Raw genomic sequence first — 22,839 nt, forward strand, 5'->3', positions numbered from 1 at the left:
GGATGTCATGCCTGATTTGCTGGCGGGCACGATGACAGCATCACAGGCGAAGAAACCGATGACATTCATACCAGGAAACAACTACGAGAATGTCGAATTTAAGACAGAGAAGGTGAACACTTACGAGAATGTGGAGCTAAAGCCACATTCACAGGGTGCGCCAATTGTAATCTTGCCAACACCGAAACCACGCCAAGCTGTAGCCGGCGCAGGCGGCTCACCAGGAGTTGAGCCTAAGAAACGTTCAATCATACCAACGCCGCGAAAGATTGCCTCGCCCACTAAGCTACCCATACAAGTTGCGCCACCGACGGTGCCTAGCGAGGCATTGCAGGCAAAGTCACTAACTAAGGCTGTGTCAAAAGTGCCAACCACACCTACTACGCCCACAACACCCACTACTCCGACAAATAGTCCACTTACGCCAGCAAATACCCCGACCACGCCGTCATACGAGCCCACGCAAACCGCTAAAGAATTCATCACCAAGATACCAAAAGCTATCGCCTCGGTATTTGGCCCCAATTCGCAACGCTCATTCGAACGTGCCAAGACTGAGGGTGAAATTAAGCTAAAGCAGTCGCCTGAGCTATCGTCCAGCATCAAACAACAGACCGCCATGTTCTTGGATAAAGAATGCCACAGTTCCACGGATAGTGTTGTGAGCGCTACGCGTAAGCCCGCAGCTGAAAAATCGAAGTCTGTAGAAACAAGCAAGCTTTCGCCGCCTAAGTCCCGCATTCCCGTGGTACTTTCGCCGAAACGCTCATTCGAAATGGACACGTCCATGGAGCGAAAGCTTAATAATAGTCCGTCTAACATACCACGTTTCCTAACGCACAAGCAAAAGTCCGAAACGGACCTCAAACTTGGACTCTATCGCAGCAAGTCGAAGGAGTCCAGTCCGCCGTTGAGTCTCAAAATGCCGCTGCAGCGCACAAATTCAGCGGAGTCGAAACTAAAGAGTCCTGAGCGCACACTTATACCCGTTTTCAGTGGTCAGTCTACATCCGCGGAAGCCATACTTGCCTCCACCGCAGCGAGCACGCCCACAAAGGCGAAAGGTCCTAAACCTAAACCACCAGAGCGTGTGCAGTCGCTAGGCAAGTCACCCACGCATATTCCTAAACTGCAACCGTCAACCGTAAGTGGTGGTGGTACAGTTGCGGTGTCAGTGGCGGACCGAAATGCTGCTACTACACACACGACGCCACCGTCATCGCGCAGCGATACACCCACAATGCAAACATTCAAGCAACAATCACCGCCTGCCAGCGCATCACCCAATCGCGAGATACGTTTCAAGATACAAACCTACGAAAGTAAAACGCAAGAGCCACGCACACCATTCACGGATGTGAATGACAATGAGGACGATAAAATGCCTAGTCTCTTCGATTTGGTACGCAAGAATAGTCCGAATGCGCAACGGAAAGATGAATCGCCGCCAGTTCTGTCCTCATTTAAATCATCTACTGTCAACCAAGAGCAGCAGCAGCACATTGAAAGTAATGTCGATGACGAAGACGTACCCCCAGCTGTGGTGGGTAAATGCATTAAAGTGAGTGACTCACAACCCACTTACTACTCAAGTTCGAGTGAAGATGACGAAGAGGAGCTCAACGCCATGCGTCATGACGCTGAACGTGATTATGACTGCGAGGATGGTGAAAAGTTGGGACCACCAGAGCTGATAAATGGCCCAGGACCCTCGGAAGCATATTTCAATCTCTATTGGCATTCGAATATGCTGCCCACCATTGGCGAGGTGGAGGAGGAATTCTCCTCGCTAGAGCCGCAATCTTTGCCAAATGGGTAAGTTTAAATAAGCATTTAAATAAAATATACTTACTTATATAGGTAGATGACCCGCAATCAGAACTAGATGAAATTCGGAATTTATTGATGTTATGCTATACTGTTATAAACTTTACTTTGACTTTACTAGGATCTATTGTCAACAATGGTTCAGGCCCAGCAACCTCAATCCTAAAAAACAAAATACTTTCATTTACCCGCCCCTAACCATTCTGGGGTTCCCATCTAGTTAGCTCTAAAGGACGTCAGCTCTAGGTTGCTATTAGAAAAGTTGGTTTTTGTCTTTGATTTAGGCTTAGGCTCCTGAACTAATTAATTTTTGTTAATCCAAAGGCAATTAAGTGCAGCTCTGGCTATGACTTATCTTCAAACGACTCACCCCTCCTAGCAGAACTCAATACCAATTTTGTTCCTACCCCCACTCATGTACTCTTCATAATTGGAAGACATATTGGAATTCCTTTCGGGCATCGTTTTTCGACTCTTGACATGAAATTGGTCCTGAAATCTCATGAAGATATATGTGCAGATATTGAAAACTTCAACAGTTGTTTCTAAAAAGCTGCTTGGTGCTCAACTTTTGCTCTTGATAACCGAACAAGCTCAAAAATATCATTTGATGTAAAATTCATATTAAGAGAAAAACGGCTTGCAGGAAAAAGGTGGCAGCAAACTTAATATCCTGAAGACAAAATACGATTGAACAAGGTGTTAACCCAAACTCAGCGTTACCTGAGAAGTATTGACGTAACTTCAGCTACAGACTACTCTCTCTGGAGCGCAACAAGAAAGCTGAAAAGGCTCACTTTGTGTGTGTCGGTAATTAGAAAGGAAAATAACGAATGGGCAAAAATTGATTCAGAAAAAGCAGATACATTTGCATGCTATTTAAAAACGGTATTCAGACTTCACGCTTATCTAAAAAATCGCTACTTCTTTGTAAAACAGTGTATGGAATATTCCGAACTCTATGAAAGCTCTGCAAGTGTGGCTCGAGGCAGTATTATATACTCTACACACATGATTTTCCTTCTACAGAGGAAGTTACCATTGCAACTTTCGCAAATGATTTAGCTCTTTTAGTAGTCGATATTCTACCAAATTTGGCTTCACTGAAACTTAAAGAAAGTTTAGAAAAAATCGCCCGCTCTCTGAAGGAGTGGCGAATAAAATTTAATAAAAATTAATAAATTGTTAACTTTGTGTATCAAATACATACAAATGAAAATAAAAATTGAATGGTTTTTTCCAAAAATGCTGCATGAATTCGTCAGCTATTCCGCTAACTATTCTTCATTGGATCACTTGCAATAAAATCAAATTTTCTTTTACCAACCATACTATGCTTGCGTGGCATACATATAGGCGCTTCCAACCGATCGCAGCTAAGTGATGAGCGCTCACACCAATCATGCCGCTAACAAAATTTCGCGTGCACTCAGCAATACGCTGGGTACCACATCAAACTCATTAGTGACAGCGTAATCACTAAACAAAGTGCAAGATAACAAGTATATGTGGAAAGATAAGTTAGCAACAAAAAAGTCAACGCCAGAATAGAATACACAAAGTAAAGTGAGTGAAATGAATATTAGGAAAGTCAAACAAACAAAAAACCAAAACAAAATATAAATTATGCAGACAATTAGTATAGTAGGTATGAGAATGGTTGTATGTGTGCCGGTGTGCAGAAAAAAGCCATAAAAAATGCCGGCGGCACAATGCAAATGTGCGAGGGAAACTGGCCGAAATGGGGAGTAGGGGCCAAAATAATACCAAGGAATTTAGTGAGTAGTTAGTACAAGGGGCAGTGCACGCAGGGTTGAGAGGACGAGTATATCAGCCAAAGTACGAGCACGAGTTGATGGTAGAAATAGAACCAGAAATATAATAATGATAAGCGTTTGTAGCGCAAAGTAGCGCAGAAGAGGTGAAGTACCAAGTGGTAGGTTGTATGTAGATAAGTAGATAGTTCGCATGGCATGCGGGGGGGTAGGCGCGGCGTCAGGCGAACTCAGCACGTATGGAATATGTATGTGAAGACCCAGCGCGTTGCGCTACTACACATGTATCTACCTTCAAGCTTTGCATTGTGGGCAAAAGTAATTAGTACAAGTTTTAATTTGGCACAGTTAAGGTGAGCAACGACGTGAAAGATACTGAAGTACATAATTTTAGTTAGTGAGTAGCTACGGGCGAGATATCTTGGCGCACGGAAAATAGGCAAAGAGAAGATCCCGTGAACGCAAAGCTATTGCCTGTGAATATTCAAATCTACGAACGCAAGCGAGCAATTTCCGATTATTGTAGCGGTTGTTGGAGCGTTAAAAAGAAAATAAAGATCTAAAAAAAAAAACAGGTAAAGAATATGTCAATTGGGTAGCAGATAAGGCCGCTGGCGGTTAATTAGTTGAAAGAGAGTGAATAAGCGATTTTTTTTTTAATTTCGATATTTTTATCAACAAAACGCACTGTGCGCTTGTCACTGGCTTCCGCTGTTGTTTTTTTTTTTTACAGTTTTGAACCAAATAAGCATTCAAAATTGACTAAAAATTCTTTAACAATTTGACAAAATGTTGAACCAATTTTCTATTCTTTCCAGTCCAATCGTTATTGTGGATGATTTGAGTCAACAGCAACAACCAAAACAGTTAGCAAATAACGTTGAAGCAGAAAAGATCGCAGAACCGCAAACGAAGGATATTGTAGCTGAGGTGAAGAAAGACTCAAACGCAACAAAAGGGATAGAAAAGGTAGCAGACACGGGACCTCTGAAAGATACTAAGGAGGTGATAGACAAAGTAGTGTCCGAGGCTTCAGAAAAGTCTTTAGAGAGGAAGCGCGAAGAGGTCATAAAGTCCGAGCCTGCTGAGAAGACCGTGAAAGCAACAAAATTAGCCGGGACCAACGCCACCGAGTCCACTAGCACGAGCGCACAAAAAGATCAGAAAACGCCTGCAAAAAGTGGAACTTTCAGCGCCCCTAGCACTCAACAGTCAGCGATTGGTAAAGCGCGAAAATCGCAATTCATTGGCGTGCCCGTATCGCCGCCGACAGTGCCCAAAATGGAGAGTGGCCAGGTAAAAGCTGAGGAAACTACCAGCAGCGGTGACAAGGTGACAGCGGAGAAAGCGACGCATGCGACAAAGGAAATGAATAGTGAATTTGTGGCCGTGAAAGAGAATGCAAGCGCGCTGGATAAAGTGACAACAACAGCAAAGCAGGTGAAACCAAGTGATAAGATAACTGACACTGCCAACAAAGTGACAATGGAGGTTAATTACCAGTCCACTGATAGTAGAGTAGAGCAGAGGGAGTTGGAGCAGAATGTAGTTGATATGCCTAATGCCAAGGCTAATTGGGCAGCAGGCGATGGGGACACAAATAACGCAGCGATAATGGTTAATCAGGTGTCAAACAATACGACTGTAATGGCGGCGGTACCTACTGAAACAAAGCAAATAGGTCAACAACAGGCAAATGAGGAACATATTAACTCATCCAATAACACAAACGAAGCAGAGTCAATAAAACTGGCGCATAAAGTTGAAGGGGTTGATACATATACCCATAGTGAGTCCAAAAGCGAAACTGCAGCAGAGACCACGAAATCGAGCAGCAATAGCGCTAGTAGTTCGAGTATGTCCAGCAAGATCAGCGAGACACATATGGAGCAGACGGTGCAGAAAAATGTGGAGGCGAAGACTGAGCACACGTCCGAGCTGAAATCGGAACGTCAGACTACACAAAAAGTTACCACAACTACCACTAAAAAGCAGGTCATCAAGTCCTCCACCTCTTCTACGCAACTGATCGAGAATAGCAGCTATGATGCTTTGGACGGCTTACCGGAGGAGTTGCGCAAAACGCTTGAAGCTGGCGGTAAGGCTCAGACTAATAAAACGACCAGCGCCACACCGACCGCTGCACCCTTTACCTCCAACTTGTTGGATCATTTCAATAAACCTGTTGCCTTTACGCTGCAACCCTATGCGGAACGCGTCAGTAGCGCCGGTTCGCCACGCATAACCGTCTTTGAAGAGCGTCAATTCGAAACCAAACAAAATGCTTACACCGAGATACGCACACGCGATACGGCGGGCGAAGAGAAGCTACAGACGAGCACGGAAAGCCATAAGGAACGCGCCAAGTTGAAGAAGGTGCACAGCCAAGGCGATGATTTGGACCAGCTTGGTGTTGAAGGTCTTGCTGAGGAAATGACAGCCGCTGACAATTTAAAGCCGATGACGGTCACCGCGAGCGCGGAGACACGTATATCGGAATTTGTCGATAATCCACAAGATAAGCAAAGTATTGAAAGGGGTATTTTGAATTTATCGGAGAGTGGTAAGCAATTGCAACGCAACGAATCTGGCGGTGTGGAGTATATGGAGTGTGAGCACCAAGTGCAGGATTCGTTTGAAGATATGAGGCAGGTGTTGGGCGGCGGCAGTGTAGAAGGAGATAAGAAGCCCACACTGCTGCGTGAATTGAGCGAAACACTGACTGTGGCTAAGGATGGTGACAAACAGGTGACGCGTCGCAGCGAAACTACGAAGGAGACACCGAAGAAGGGCGCTAAGCTGCTGAAGAAGTCCGAAGATGAGCGGCGTTTGGAGCTGGAGGCGCAGAAGCTGATCGAAAGCTATCAGAAGGTAAAGAAAGAGGCTGAAAAGTTATTCCAGCATGAATTTTGCGACGAGGAGGGTTTTGACTTTGGCGACGACAAGCAGAATAAAGACGAAGCGGGCGCTGCAGTCACGGTGGAGGAAGTAAATGAACGGAGAGTGAATGGAACAGAGAGTGAAGCAGAGAGTGAAAAGTTGCCCGGTGTGCTTGTGGAAGAAAAGTTGGTGATAGAAGGCGAGCTTGATGAGAAAATTAAGGAAGACGGTAAAGCGCATGATCAACTCGCTACGCCTGCCGAGAGTACAGATGTAGAGCTTGAGACGCATAAACAAATATACGTAAATGAGAGCAATCTGACTGCTGATCGAAGTAAGTTAGATGCGTCACAGCTAACAGCCGGATTTCTGGAAGAAGAACGTCGGTCCGTGGAAAAGGAAAATGCGCTCAAGGAACAACTAGTAACCTCTGCACAAAGCCAGCAGCAACAGGCATCCTTACACGTAAGCGCGCCTCCAGACTTGCTTGATAATGAACCGTTTTACGTGTTGCATAAAAATATTATTGAAGAACCCAAATCTGAGGCGGTGCATACGGAATTTGACGGCAAACCCATGCCGCCCGTCGTTAGTAAAGTTATAGAAATTGAAGAGGCCATAAAACCGATAGTCGTGGAAGTCAAGTCACCGCAACAAATACGACAATTCGAAACCGTGGAAATAAAAATTCAGAAAAAATTGCCTGCATCCATCAACGAAGTGACGGCCAACGAAAAAGTCACAATCCAGGCTACAAAGCCAACATCACCACCCATCCCACAAAAACGTGAGCACAAATCTCCAGAGGGCACGATTGCCACCACTGTCTCAACCGCACCCACTTCAACATTAGCACCAACACCGAAGAAACGCGGCTCCATAGACCTGCACACAGCTAACTTTGGTGGCGACCACACACCGTGTGCGAACTCCCAACTGCAAACGTCTAAATTAGAAATCCCAATTAACACACCGAATTTACAACAAAACTGCGAGCGAATGCAACAGCCAACTAAATCAGCACAATCAGCATCCGTCCCCGCAGCCCGCAGCGAGTCGCAACAACATAAGCTAGAGCGTATTATTGTTGGCGTAGAACAACAGCAATACGACGACACAAACAACGTCAAGCAGCCGGCAATTATTACCTTTGCCAGCCAAGATCTGCCAACGGAAATGGCGGTCAGCTCACCAACCAAACAAGTTGTCTCGAATGTGGTAAGCGGTAGTGGTAGCAGTGGTACAATTGCAGCCGAGTTGCATTTGGAGACCATTAATTTGCCAAATGAGCCACAAAATACATCCACATCCACAACAACGGAGAAATTGAGGAAATCAGAGCGCGTTGGCGATGGCATGCAAATGCCAAAGACAACAGCATTAGCAGCAGGAACAGCAACAACAACTGCGTCTATGACATTTATGTCAACATCATCTTCTGCGGATTCGGTGCAAAGTGTCATTGAAGTAGGTGGCATTGTGGAATCACCATCGGAGGATGAAGTGAGCCGCGGCGTGTCGAGGAATGCGAGTGAAGAAGGTGAGTGAGTTTGCGTAATTGTTTTATTTAAATTTTTTTATTTTTAGAGATTTTCAGTACATGTTTTCGGTAATGATAACATTACCCAGCATGATGTTGTTGGTAGAACCGATTCGTTGCGCGGTAGAAGCAATAATGAATTCAGGAATGTGGTCTGTAAGTGGGCGATAGCTTACTCTTTTGAACTGAATTGCTATCGAATATACATGATATATATATCAGCATATGAAAATTCAAAATATCGGCCAAAGAAATTACGAATCCTCTTTTCAATCGCGAAGTTTTCTTCAAAAAGCACCATCTTATATTTTTGTTGTTTCATCGAATGGAATGGTATTCTGAGGGGAAAGTTTTAAAGCGGTTTCTCAGCTACTTAAGTTCACGAACTTTCTACGGAGTTCGGGGCACTTGTCGTTACAGAAATTTTTATACGAGGTCCCGTGTTATCTAAGAGTTCCAGTAAGAGCTTCAGTAAACTTCACCTCCGTTAGTAGCTGAGAACAATAATATCAAGGTGGAAAGTGTGTCCTCACCCGCTTCATCTCACCAATCACATATACTTCTCGATAACTTTCCTGCTTTTTCTGCTCACGGAATACCACTACATACCGGCGCCCATTTAAAATTGCTATAAATATGTTGCCACAGAGATCGTAGGGATCTTCGGCTTTCTCGAACACATGTATGTACTTCTCGTTAGAAGTTGACGCCTCAAGGGCCCCTTTCGCAGCTTGAGCGAAGATAAGTTTTGTTGGAGCGAGGTTCACCATGCTTATCAGGCTCGCTACCGCGTTGATTGTATAGATCTCAGTCTGAAAGTTACAGCAGTAAGCCTCGCTCAGGGAAAGAGGGTGAGAGTAGGCTGCAGACTTTGGTTCAATGTCCATTTTGGCGGCATCAGTCCAACAGAAGACATATATCTGAGCCATTAGGATATCGGGGATCGGACAATCAGCAATGTGTGCACCAGGCAAAATTCCATAAAAAACTGTGACCCGTTATTTCCCTTTCCCGCAGTAGTAAAAAGTGTTGAGCTAGGAGGAGCTGTTCATGTTGTTTGCCATTCCATAGACCTTGTGCAAGCAGATACGTATCTAAACTTTTTGAGATTGACTTTAACATGATTTTAGCCCTACTTCTCCCTACTTCTCGATGCCTTATAGTCATTGCTGAGCGCTGGTGGAGTTTCTTTAACTAGCTGCAAGCTGAACAATATCCAGCCCGAGTTCTTACTAGCCAAATAATCAGCCGTCTCATTACCAAGTAACCAGAAGAAAAGTGAAGATAATTCCTAGGACCTTCGATAAAGACACCTGATGTCGATTCTAACTACCTAACTGAGGTAGCAAATAAAAAGAGGTATCCGGTGCAACTGTATGGATCTACTGTGCATTCTTCTCTGCGCAGCATTCGTTTAATCCGAAATTTCCTAGAAAGTTTACAAGGGCTTCTGATGGTGGGGAGTACATCGTCAATGCCTTTGAAAAACCACCTAAATCGCTATAGTAGCAAAATGAGATTTGGTGACCCTGAGTTTTATGCATAAAAATAGTAAAACCGCTATGCGAACCATGCATTTTTAAAATGACATATAGATTAAATATAGCCTACCAAGTCAACAGTCTTAAAGAAAATAAGCTATTTCGCTCTCCTGGATGTATACGCTTATGACGTCGTACCCCGAGCAGTTCGATTAGTTGGATTACATTGTGTTCTGCAAGTGCTACACCCCTGGCAAAGACCTCATTGACACAGAGGGCTCCACAGGCAAGATGGCGGTACAGCGCCTGTGGCCATCCTTTACTTTGTTTGTAACTGTACCGCGCTGTTTAAAATTTCAATTTCAGCAATTCCGGCTTGAAGAAGCTTTGCCATCCATCTGCTAATAGCTGGCTGAACTTAGCGTTCCTCTAATACTACTACTACTTTTACTGTTTTCCATTTCCAATACAATCATTTACAAGATACTTTTCGGATAATTTAATGTAAAAGAAACTTCTTCAAAAGGGTTTCACTAAAGATTTAGCAATTCAAAATACACTCCGCTTCATTTGAATAGGAGCATTTAAAAACCATTTGGACTTTTTTCCGTTTCGGGAACTCTACAACTAATGAAAAGCTACTCAGGGTAGTTTTAATTTAACTCTCTTTCCAAACATTAAAATCTTTCGACTTTTTTGAAACAAACATTTTTCGCTGTAATTTTGCAGAACTTTTTTCCTTTTCAAGAACTGTAAAACTATTCAAAAGCTATTCAGAACAGTTTTATGTTTTCGACTTTAAAAAAATTTTAGTTTGCTTTTTGCTTTGCTTTTCCTTTACTGCAACTCCATTGCAAAAGCCATTCAGAGCAGCTTTTGTTGTCTTTTAGCGTTATTCCGTATGCCAACTTCACAGAAATTAAATTTAGGGAGAAAAATAACAAAAAAAGGATCTTAAATTAAAAAAAAAAACCTTAACATCAAGAATTGCGATAAATGCTAGAAAATACCTAATAACTTTCAATTTTTTTGGACCTAAGGCCTACGAATGCAACTTCTAGATAAATAGAAAACGCCTAGAAAGCTTCAGAAAAAAGATGACATTGCATCAAAATCGGAGCGCTGCTGGTGAGGTCTCAAACACAAAGCATTCCTCTGGATGATAGGATTGATGCTTTACCAAAGACCTGTTAATGTTTTGGAGATCTTTTTATTTAATTTGAACTGCCATAGAAATTTACTCATGCCATAAGTAAACCTAAATATTCTACCATTAGTTACGAACAAATTTTACAGATTGACAGAAACCATATTTTAAGAGCTTTAATGCAATGCTTCTTTACTCGTTTGCCAAATTTAATTTTTGGCAAATCGAGTCGGCCACATTTAATTAAAACTGTAACTAAAAGCAAAACCATACACACTAAGACGCTAAGACGGCTTAATGCTCCACACTGCGGGCAGATAGCTTAAAAAGATAAATGCGCTTACAATGTATTCTTCTATATATGTATGCATACATGTCCGCATATACATAGCGACAGGCTATTCATTGATGCAAAATGCAAAAATGCATCATTGCATGCCAATGCAAAAGCTGTTTACTGGCTAAACGAATACATATCTACTACTAGTACGAGTATTTAACCACTTTTGAGTGCTGAGTATATCTCCTTATTTGCATTTGTGGCCAACCAGCAGAGCTCGTTTGCAAATTTTAATTTGTGTACTGTTAGTGTTTTAATTAAAAAAGAACAGTAGGCAACAGCAGCCAGCAGCGAGCAACCAATGCATTTGCAATGTTGTAAAGCGGAGCAGAATCCATTTGCCATTCTGACTGCCAACTGCTGATGGCTGGCCGCGCGCTGGTAGTAGCCAATAAATACATTTCAGCCAATTGATGTACGCCAGTATTTAGCTACGTATTGTTGCAGAGAACATGCAACTGCACTTTACCACATGGAAATGAATTTCGAAAAAAAAACAGGAGCAAAATCAAATAAAAAAGTAGCATTTAAATTAAAAACCAGAAAAATTGTAAAGTAATATATGTATGCGCCAGCAAAAATCAATCGGCATAAAAGTAGTTGAAACAATGCGAAAATTGCACGCAATGACTGTGACTGAGACTGTGTCGGCCGCAGCTTCTTTCTATTCTCTACTCGTACCTCAGAGCCACTTACCACATGCAAATAATCGTGTGGCACATGCCAACTGTGGCAATGCTGATGCCACATGCCGATGCTCTTGTGTGTGTATGTCTGATCTTAGCGTATCATCGCAGCGTCTGACTGACCTGAAAATTTATGGCTTTTAGGGCATTTACTATATAACTCTCGGCAATGATGCGAGGTTATTGATTTTTTCCTTCTTGGCTGTGAGCGTGCGCGTGCATTCTGTTTTGGCCACTACTATGACAACAATGTTGCATGTCATGCGGAGATCTCAATTTTATTATAGAATGGAGTGATTACTAAGTTTTTCAGGTTTTTATTTTATGCTATTATTTGCTACACGTTTATGCTCTTATGCGGTGAGCGTTTAGCCATGGCATTGGTAAAGGATTTTTTTTTTCGTTTGGGTTTTCGATATGGAAAATTTTCTTTGTAGATTTTTTTGATTTATTTTTAAAACGAATGTATTGCATGTGGGCATGCAAATTCTTTTACCAGCAAATGATAAAGCTAGAATTTTAAGACTGATTTCTCTTGACTGACCCTTCTAAAAAAATTTTAGGCGATTAGAAAGTAAATGCTCCACGTGCTTCGCGAAGTCTCAAAAGCTATTTTGCGAAGATCAATGCAAAAATAGTGTTGACAAGTAAAAAGGGTTTGTAAAGTAAAAAAGTCTTAGTTTAGGTTGAAATGAGTGCAGAGCAGAACCCGCAATATTCTTCCATGTATGATGTTACTTCTTTGACAATAGTCTGGTGTATGGACCCCTAATTTTACGTCATGTAAGCCAATTAGGCAGTGGTCCAGATAAGTCCTTGTAATGGGACGTAAGGTGTGTTTTCTGTTTCTTGTATGCTTGCTTTGCCCCCGACCCAAGTGCTGTGGCCTAGCGATTTGAGAACTTTGTTGCGGGTCTGTACTTTATTTGAAGTTATGTGCGCGGAGAAGGAGATCAAGTGGTGATCGCCTAGCCCTAAACTGCGCTGGTTATTAACCCTCAGTATTAGTCGACGTGGATTCTTGAATTCAATTTGTTCTTCTTCTGGCTGCAGAAAAGGCTCGCGACGGCTGACGACTGTCAAACATTAAGGTGATTCGTAGTCCACTGCTTTAGTCCCAATGAGATGTTCTGGTGAAATGAGCACTGAGCTTTGGAAGGTTTTACAGCCTCCTGGTCAGTCGACGTTTAGTCTTATCCTATGAAGAATTCAGTGTAAATGTTGGCTAAAATAGCTCGCGTATTTCTGCGACTCCGACAAGGCGCCATCACAGAACCCTGTAATCACGGTCTGGATAGAAAGCTCACGGTTGGTCAAAACTCATTCACACCAGAGGAAACTGAGCTAGCTATTGTTAGGAGCTGCTACACTAGTGCCAAGGTAGCCATACCAGATTTCTCTGCCTCCTAGGTAAAAGTATCAGCTTTCTTCTCGAGTAATCTCTTAAAATATGTCTTCTAAAGCATCTGTACCATTCCTCATCGCCAAAGGATGGAGGATGGTTCCGTGCGCAGAAGTGGAAAACTTTTGACTGCCATTCACCTGGGAGTGGCCAGAAGCGATTCTTGTGCGTACGGTTCAAATCGCAGCTCACAACGTCCGGATATTTATATCCACGTATCCTCTGGGTAGCAACCAAACACCCGTTTGGGAGCGAGCTAAAGTGAGAAGGCGTAAAACTTCGCGTGCGCTGGGTTTGGGTCTCGCCACGTTAAAACCCCGCCCAATGAAAAGAAGCAAACAGCCTCGGATGAGACCCCCTTTTTCTGATGACGACCACGGCAAACGTATAAAGGACTATGATTTAAGGGTATGCACCTGGAATATCCGGACCCTTAATGGGGAAGGTGCCTCTGCCCGGCTGGTTGATGTCCTCGGGAAGACAAAGGCTGACATCACCGCCATCCAAGAAATGCGATGGACGGGGCAAGGTAAAGTAAGCGTGAAGCCTTGCGACGTCTACTACAGTTGCCACGTAAAGGAGCGCAAATTCGGTGTTGGATTCGTGGTAGGAGAGAGACTCCGTCGCCGAGTACTGGCGTTCACCCCGGTGGACGAACGTCTAGCCACAATCCGCATCAAAGCTAGATTCTTTAACATCTCGCTCATCTGCGCCCATGCCCCGACGGAAGAGAAGGATGAGGCGTCCAAGGATCTCTTCTATGAGCGCTTGGAACGTACATATGAGCGCTGCCCCCGACACGATGTCAAAATCGTGCTTGGCGATTTTAATGCCAAGGTGGGCAAGGAAGGGATCTTTGGCGCCACTGTCGGAAAATTCAGCCTCCACGACGAAACGTCCGATAACGGACTGAGGCTGATCGACTTCGCCGGGGCCCGAAATATGGTAATATGTAGTACTAGGTTCCAGCATAAGAACATCCACCAAGCTACATGGCTGTCTCCAGATCGAAAAACGAGAAACCAAATCGATCATGTTGTGATAGACGGAAGGCATGCTTCAAGCGTTTTGGACGTACGTACACTCCGAGGGCCAAACATCGACTCGGACCACTATCTTGTTGTAGCCAAGATACGCACCCGCCTCTATGCAGCAAAAAATGTGCGCCCAACAATGCAAGGAAAGCTTAACGTCGAAAAGCTGCAATCACAACAGACGGCCAATTTATTCGCCACTCGGCTCACACACCTGCTCTCTGAGAGCACTCTTCAACAATCCGACGTGCGCGAGCAGTGGAACCACATTTCCCGATCATTAAGTACCGCCGCCGAAGAAGTAGTTGGATTTCAGCGAGCCCGAAAGAACAACTGGTACGATGAGGAATGTCAAGAAGCCGCAGAGAAAAAAGATGCCGCCTACAGGGCCACGCTGCGATCGGGCGCAACGCGAGCCATGTGGGACCGTTATAGGGAACTGAAGAAGGAAGCGAGACGTATTTGCCGCAATAAGAAGAGAGAGGCCGAAATACGTGAGTGCGAAGAGCTTGAGATGCTGGCCGGCAGGAAGAACGCCCGAAAATTCTACCAGAGGGTTAGGCGACTTACGGAAGGTTTCAAGACCGGGGCGAACTCCTGTAAGAACAACAATGGCGACCTAGTGACCGATGTCCAGAATATACTTAAATTGTGGAGGGAACACTTTTCCATCCTACTGAATGGTAGCAGCGCTGAAAGTAGTGAGGAAGACGAACCCGAGTCCCCAGTCGATGATGATGGAGTAGCTGTCCCACCGCCTGACTATGACGAGGTACGAATAGCGATTACGCGGCTGAAAAACAACAAAGCTGCTGGAGCTAACGGCCTGCCAGCCGAGCTATTCAAGTACGGCGGCGAGGAGCTGATTAGGTGCATGCATCAGCTCGTATGTAGAATATGGAATAGAAGATGAACGCATGCCCGACGACTGGAATTTAAGTGTGCTCTGCCCAATCCACAAGAAAGGCGACCCCGCCATACGCGCCAACTACCGCGGAATTAGCCTTCTAAGCATCGGTTACAAGGTCTTATCGAGCGTATTGTGCGAAAGACTGAAGCCCACCGTCAACGAGCTGATTGGACCTTATCAGTGTGGCTTTAGGCCTGGAAAATCCACCATAGATCAGGTATTCACAGTACGCCAAATCTTGGAAAAAACCCGCGAGAATAGGATCGACACACACCATCTATTTGTCGATTTCAAAGCCGCTTTCGACAGCACGAAGAGAAGTTGCCTTTATGCCGCGATGTCTGAATTTGGTATCCCCGCGAAACTAATACGGCTGTGTAAAATGACGTTGAGCAATACCACCAGCTCCGTCAGAATAGGGAAGGACCTCTCCGAGCCGTTTGATACCAAACGAGGTTTCAGACAAGGGGACTCCCTTTTGTGTGATTTCTTTAATCTTATGTTGGAGAAGATAATAAGAGCCGCAGAACTGAACCGCTCAGGCACAATACTTTATAAGAGCGTACAATTGCTGGCGTATGCCGACGACATCGATATTATCGGTAAAAACAAGGACTACGTCTGTTCTGCCTTCTCGGGATTGGATAGAGAAGCAAAGCGAATGGGTCTGGTGGTGAACGTGGACAAAACGAAGTATCTCCTGTCAGCACACAAACAGTCAGAGCATACGCGTCTTGGCACCCACGTCACTGTTGACAGCTACAAGTTTGAAAAAGTAGACGACTTCGTTTATTTGGGAACCAGCATTAACACCAATAATAATGTCAGCCTTGAAATCCAACGGAGAATCACTCTTGCCAACAAGTGCTACTTTGGGCTGAGTAGGCAATTGAGAAGTAAAGTCCTCTCTCGTCGTACAAAGATCACACTCTATAAGTCACTCATCATGCCTGTGCTGGTGTATGGCGCGGAAGCATGGACAATGAAAGCATCTGATGAGGCGGCTCTTGGAGTTTTCGAGAGAAAGATTCTGCGAAAGATTTACGGACCTTTACGCGTTGGTGATGGCGAATATCGCAGACGATTTAACGATGAGCTGTATGAGCTTTACAACGATACAGACATAGTGCAGCAAATTAAAATTCAGCGGCTCCGCTGGCTTGGCCATGTCGTTCGGATGGACAGAAACGCTCCTGCTCTGAAAATATTCAACGCGGGCCGCGATGCTGGGAACAGAGGAAGAGGAAGGCCTCCTCTGCGTTAGAAAGACCAGGTGGAGAAGGACTTGGCTTCACTTGGCATTTTCAATTGGCGTCAGTTAGCACAGAAGAGATATGACTGGCGTGCTGTTTTGGACTCGGCCAAAATCGCTTAGGCGGTTACAGCGCCAAATAAGAAGAAGAAGAAGATAAGAGTTATTTCGTAAAGTTTATTTTTTACGCTGCTTGATAACAGTCATTGTCCGATGTTTAATTTTACGTTGTCGTATAAGAGTTATTTCACTCTCTTACTTTTATTTCATCATCCTTACCTTGTTCTCCATTCCATCTCCATCTTCATCAATGTCCTAATCTTACAACGTTTACCAGACAACGTAAAAAAATAAACGTTGGGAAATAATTCTTATCGGCAACGGAAAAAATATTTCTCCGGCATAACAGTTATCAGGCAACGTAAAAAATAAACGTTGGGTTATAACTCTTATCAACGAAATAAAAAATATTTCGCATCTAATAACTGTTATGGAGCAACGTTTTTCCGATAAAACTTATAACTGTTATGTCCCTGTTTTATTGTTTTAAAAAGAATGTTTCTTTTTAAAATAATTTTCTTTTTTTTAGATTTTATTGTTTTAGAAAGATTTTTTTTTATTTCTGTTACTTTTTAATTTTTTTCTATTTCATTTTAGTTATTTCTTTTTTTTTAATTTTTTGTTTTTATTGTTTGAGAAAAAATTATATATATTTTTTAATATTATTTAATTTTTAGAAAACTTATTTCTAAGAGAGGTATGTTTTTCAAAAGACATTAGAAAGCTTTCAAGATAGTTGCCAGAATTGACAATTGTCTTACGAAAGCCAGTTGCCAGAATTGCCCTGTTAGTATTGCTGCAACAATAACAATTAAAGCAGCTAATATTGTTGAAAAAAAAAAAACATTAGCTCCAAGCTTTCCATGCGAATTTGTTTCAATTATACCTTCGAAAACAAAAACAGAGGGCTATAAGAAGGGTCTAATAGGCATGTTTTCACCAACGCTTCACCTATGACCCAGCACGCAAGTCGTTGCGGTTAGCGCGAGACTGCGTGAGTGCGTGCTTTGAGAAGATTTCAGAAAAGAAAATACTTAATAAAAAATGAAATAAATAGTAAGAAGTACTTTAAAAACCGCAAAAGTCAGTTATCTGCTGTCTTTCGCAATTTCGCACCTTCACAAAAACAACAACAACCAACTGAATATGAAATAAACTGCAGCGCTTGCGTGCCACATTTGCATACGTGGTAAATAAAAAGTTGAAAAAAATGCTAGTATTACGAGGAAAATCGTCTTCAATGACCACAATTGCAATATACAAATTTCGAAAAAAATATATATTAAAAAAAATGCATACATATAGTGCACATTTAGATATGTTTGTAAGCTTCACATGGCTGGCAGTGAATTCGTGCGTTGCTAATAAATTTTATGAAGCATTTAGAGTGTACGTATGTACATATCTGCATGCATCAGTGTATCAAGTTGGTTGCTGACACTGGTAAAAGCCACAACATGTTGGCGTTTCGTGCAGAAGCTATTCGAAAATTTGCGTGCGAAATTATTGCGGTGCGTTGCAAGTGATGAGCACACATTTATTTAAATATGTATACACATACATTTTTACTACATTCATTGCACATTTATAGTGCGCCGCATGCCAGCAATTACGCTCGATCCTATGTGCTCCTATCTGTCCCACTATCATCAGCCTTTTGCTGCGCGCCTCATCACCACTCACCATTGCTCAGCAATGCTTTAGCAAAGCAACTATGCTTTTTGCATGTGAATGAGTTTGAGAAAACCAACAGTAACAAGAATAAAAGCCACATGCATGTAAGTACCACGTACTGAGTTATTATAAAGTTTTGAAGGCCTCAGGGCCTCTGGCACTTTAGGCCAAGTGGCATGCAAAATTGGTCACAATAACACAACTGTAATAATGGCACAGCAGCGGAGCGACTGCTGATAGCTTTGCGCCTTCGAGTATTGCGAAAGGATAACTGTTGTGTGCGACACGTACAGTAATATTTATGACAATATGTATGTACATTAGATCGTACCAGCCGAAAAGTTCGTCGTACACCTTCAAATCTGAAGTAGTTTTTCAGGCGATTTCGAAAAAAAAATTGTCAGCCCAAGCGTACGGGTCTTCGGCATTTACAGTCAGATCTTAAAGAATGATATAACGGCGTTCTTGTCTCAAGCATGTGTTCCAAAGTTCATTACCACCCTAGCATACCATCCCTATGTCAATAAATTAAATCTCACCAGAAATACTTCAACTGTAGTTTGATAATTCCAGTAGAACTATTAAAAAAAAAATCTTTTTGTCACCGAAAAATGTAAAAAAGCGATGCCTGACTTTGTCCAAAAAATTAGTTTTCCCAAATTGCATTGCACAAATACTTTAGCCTCAGAGCTGCACGGCGAACTTTTTGTTTGTTTGCAAGGTAGTACGGCCTAATGTGCAAATGTATGTCCTAAAACACATATCAAGAAATTAACATTTTGATATAGGAGTATGAACCAGTCCCAGTGTTGCTACATTGTATGCATTCACATTCGCTTGGAGTGTCAGTGTATGCGACTCTGGGTACGTGATTGCGGTTTGAAGTGGGAAAAACATCATTAATTATATTAATCAATTAATATATATGTTTTTTAAATCCATGTTCTGTACTAGCATCTGGCTTAATAAAGGTTATGTACATATGTACGAGTATGTTGCTATATATTGTATGATTGTAGAGCCGATTCCAATTATCGAATTATCGAAACATTCGGATTAGGATATGAAAGTTTATTAAAGAAAAAACTATTTTTAGTAAAAGAAATCATACATACAGTGACACAAACAAATGATCCCGTGTTTTTTTTAATATTCGTAAAGTTTTTTGAGCTTATGTTTTTGTTATTTCTCTACAAAACTAATGTTCAAGCTTTATCGAAAACCATCTAAATCACAGTTTCAAACTTTATACAAAACTTAGGAAAATTTAACAAATTTTTTTTCAAAATTGAAACTCTTTAATCTGTATCCTTAGAACATTTATGGATATGCAGTTTTAGAGCCCATACAATTTTACTCCAAGGAAGTGCTAAAAATCCCGTTGTTTTTTGAGATTTTTTTTTTGTGTAATGGACTTTTGCGCTTTTTTCCACATATGCAAGAATTTCTTATGAAATAAAATGCGGTAACCGTTTGCATCAAAATTTCCAAAAATTAGCGATAGTTTTTGTAAATTGCAAAAAAATCTAAAAAATCAGCGCAATTTTTTAACCGGTTGAAACTTGCACTTCATTGGACTAAAATTGTATGGGCTATAAAACTGCATACCCAAAATTATTGTACACATTCAGATTAAAATTGAAGTTGTGATGAAAATTTGTTGTAGGTTTCGTATAAAGTTTGAAACTGTGAATAGAAATAGAAAAATAACAAACAACTTTAGCTCGAAAAACAATTTGAATATATAAGAAATCAAAACGTGGTCATTTGTTTGAGTCACTGTATACGGCTTCATTCATACAAAATAAAGCAGGTTCAAAACACGATTCCATAATAAAAGGTTTGCTTAGAAAACAGTCTAAAAAATTAATGTAATTAATTAAATCTGTCTACATAAAGAATACAAATTTCAAAATCTTCTTCGTACTCATCAAGTCCATGTTTGCCTAGAGATCCGGATAGTTAATGCTTTGTATTCATAAGCAGAATACAAGTTGCGTAATGCATACCAATGCATTCTTTTCCTAAAATAATTGCATAGCTTCGTCATGCCCTCCTACCCTTGCAAGTTCGTCCGACATACAGTTTCTAATTACGTACATCCCTGTGACCAAGTCTATGCAGTTGGCATACGGAGTATCGAAAAAGATAAATACAGCTGTTCTGAGTAGATTTTCTATAGTTTAAGAGCTTTTGAGAAGGGAAAAAAAGTTCTGCAAAATAACGCGGAAAAAAATTTCAGTAGAGCTGAAAAAGTTTAATGTTTGAAAAAAATAAAATTCAAATTCAAATTGTTCTGATTAGCTTTTTGATAGTTCTACGAGTTCCTGAAAAGGAAAAAAGCTCTGAAAAATTACACGCTGTGTGAATTTGGCACAGAAAATATTTGAAATTTTTTTTTTGTCAAAATATACAGAACTTCCTTTCCTTTTAAAGAACTCTAGATTCTAGAACTATTAAAAGCCACTCCGAACAGCTTTTTTAGTCTTTTTGCCAAAGGAGGTTAAGACATTTCTGTTTGGACATCTCCTGCAGCGATCGGTGATATCCTAGCATAATTTTCTAGTTAATCATGACCGAGATTACATTCTATTTACTGCATGGGTGCCCCTGAAAATGAAAGCATCTTCACGAATTGCATCGGTTTTTAGTTTGCTTGCAGTCCGCAAAATAACTGAAACCCCAGCTTATAAGACTTCATTTATGAAATAATTTTACACAAACTTAGGTTAGTTTACCTATAAAAAAAATTAATTTTAAAAATATGTAGATATATGCAGAAATAACTCTTTAATCTCTTATGATGGAAGTTATACTATACTACAACTAATAGGTCTTTCAAAAAAATAAAATACATATGACTAAGTACATGATGTGCGCAGAAGTAGACATTTCAAAAGTAAGATTTTTACACCTTTCATGAGCATGAAATGGTATTGTAACTTTGGTCCGATGTTTGTAAGTACCAGAATAAGAAGAGATAGACCCATTAAAATGTATACTTAAATGATCAGAACGTCGAGCTGAGTCGATTTACCCATGTCCGTCTGTCCGTCTGTTTGTATGCAATCTAGTCTCTCAGTTTTAGAGATATCCGGATGAAATTTGGTAAGTGGGTGTATTTTTATAATGTATTAATCATTTGTCGGAACCGGAAGAATCGGACCACTATAACATATAGCTCCCATACAACTGATTGTTCAGATATGAGATTTTTCGTTATAACTTCTCCATTTATTCAGCTAGGAACATGAAATTTTACAATACGCCCACCCATTATCAACAGAAAACTTAAAGTGAAAATTACAAAGATCGGGTCACTATAACCTATAGCTCCCATACAACTGATTGTTCAGATATGAGATTTTTTGCCATAACTTCTCCATTTATGCAGCGGTGAACTTGAAAATTCGCACCGTTTTCACTCATTATTAACATAATACCTACAGTGAAAATAACAGAGATCGAGTCACTATAACATATATCTCCCATACAACTGATTGTTCAGTTATGAGAATTTTCGTTATAACTCCTCCATTTATGCAGCTAGGAACATGAAATTTTGTAATACTTGCACCCATTATCAACAGAATACTTGCACTAAAAATAACAAAGATCCTGTCACTTTTACATATAGCTCCCATACAACTGATTGTTCAGATATGGGGTTTTTCTGAAAAACTCCTTTATTTGGACAGCTAAAACCGATAAATTTTGTAAGCTATTTTATAAATAATAATACAAAGTCTACTGAGAAAATCGTCAAAATTTATGCTGTATAAGCTTTATCTCTTATACCACTGATTGTTCAGATACCAGTTTTTGCGATATATCTCCTGTATGGAGGAACCTAAATCCATTTAATTGTGTTACCGATTTACATACCGATCACACAGCAATGAAAATCACTTAGATTTGTGCTATATAAGGTATATCTTCTATACCTCTGATTGTTTAGCTATGATTTTTTATACCCGTATACGTATGTATCTCCTCTATCTACATATGTATGCTGTGAATATATAAATTTTTTCAAATGCAGTAATCTCTTACCTGCTCTTACTTGCTTTTTTTTGCAAAAAGCAACAGAGTAAGTATAACTGCATACAGGTCGTCAACACCCTCTGTCAACAGCGCACTTATTATCGCCATATTAAAAGGCAAATAAAGAATATATAAATATTACTTCTTCTTAACTCTTAAAAGCCAACCTTGAGATACTTACGTTGTGAATCGCTTTACCATCATACCGAAGCGGAAGCAATGGGCATAGCGTATGAGTGTATGGATTGCTTACCAAAGAATTCTGCATGCAATATACATATGAATAAGCGGCCAACTTCAATTTTTGTTTTTCTTAACAAAAACCAACAAAATGCTCTTAGTAAGTGGCAAGGATTAAGACATGTAATGCAATCAACATGTTGACAACATTAAAAAGCCAAAAGAAAAACTACATACTGCATAAGTTCACAATAAACGGCAGTGCTGTAACGCCTTTGAGCGAAATGAAAGCGAATTACAGGCACAAAATAAAAATAAAACTGAACAAAAAAATTTGCTTTGCTTTAACCAGAACGAAGAAAAAAGCGCTTAAATTCAGCATGAAGTGTTGTTAATTTGCGTTTTTGTAAGGTGTTAATGTGCGAAGCTGCTGCCGTGTCTACTGTGGGCGCTGATGATGTTGCAGCTTGCCGCAGCACGGATAGCAGGTAGATAGTAATGACGATGTTGCTGATGGCTATGATTATGTTCGAGTGCAGTTGATAATAACCCTTTTGCTGTCATTTGCTGACAAACTCATTTGTGTGCTTCGCATCCATTTTTTTTT

General features: G+C 41.2%; 1 protein-coding gene across 1 annotated transcript in view; it reads left to right on the forward strand.

Annotated features, from left to right (window-relative positions):
• The window catches only part of LOC118740202, a gene marked incomplete at its 5' end in the record, with an annotated part of 404,179 nt that continues 381,340 nt past the window's right edge, over window positions 1-22,839 (forward strand). The window contains 2 exon segments of the mRNA XM_036471700.1: window positions 1-1,815; window positions 4,421-8,022. Of these exon segments, the coding sequence (XP_036327593.1) occupies window positions 1-1,815; window positions 4,421-8,022 (5,417 nt within the window).

The sequence above is a fragment of the Rhagoletis pomonella genome, unplaced genomic scaffold (genome assembly GCF_013731165.1).
Source record: "Rhagoletis pomonella isolate Grant_MI unplaced genomic scaffold, Rhpom_1.0 Rhpom_scaffold_00005, whole genome shotgun sequence".
Taxonomy (NCBI): Eukaryota; Metazoa; Arthropoda; class Insecta; order Diptera; family Tephritidae; genus Rhagoletis; species Rhagoletis pomonella.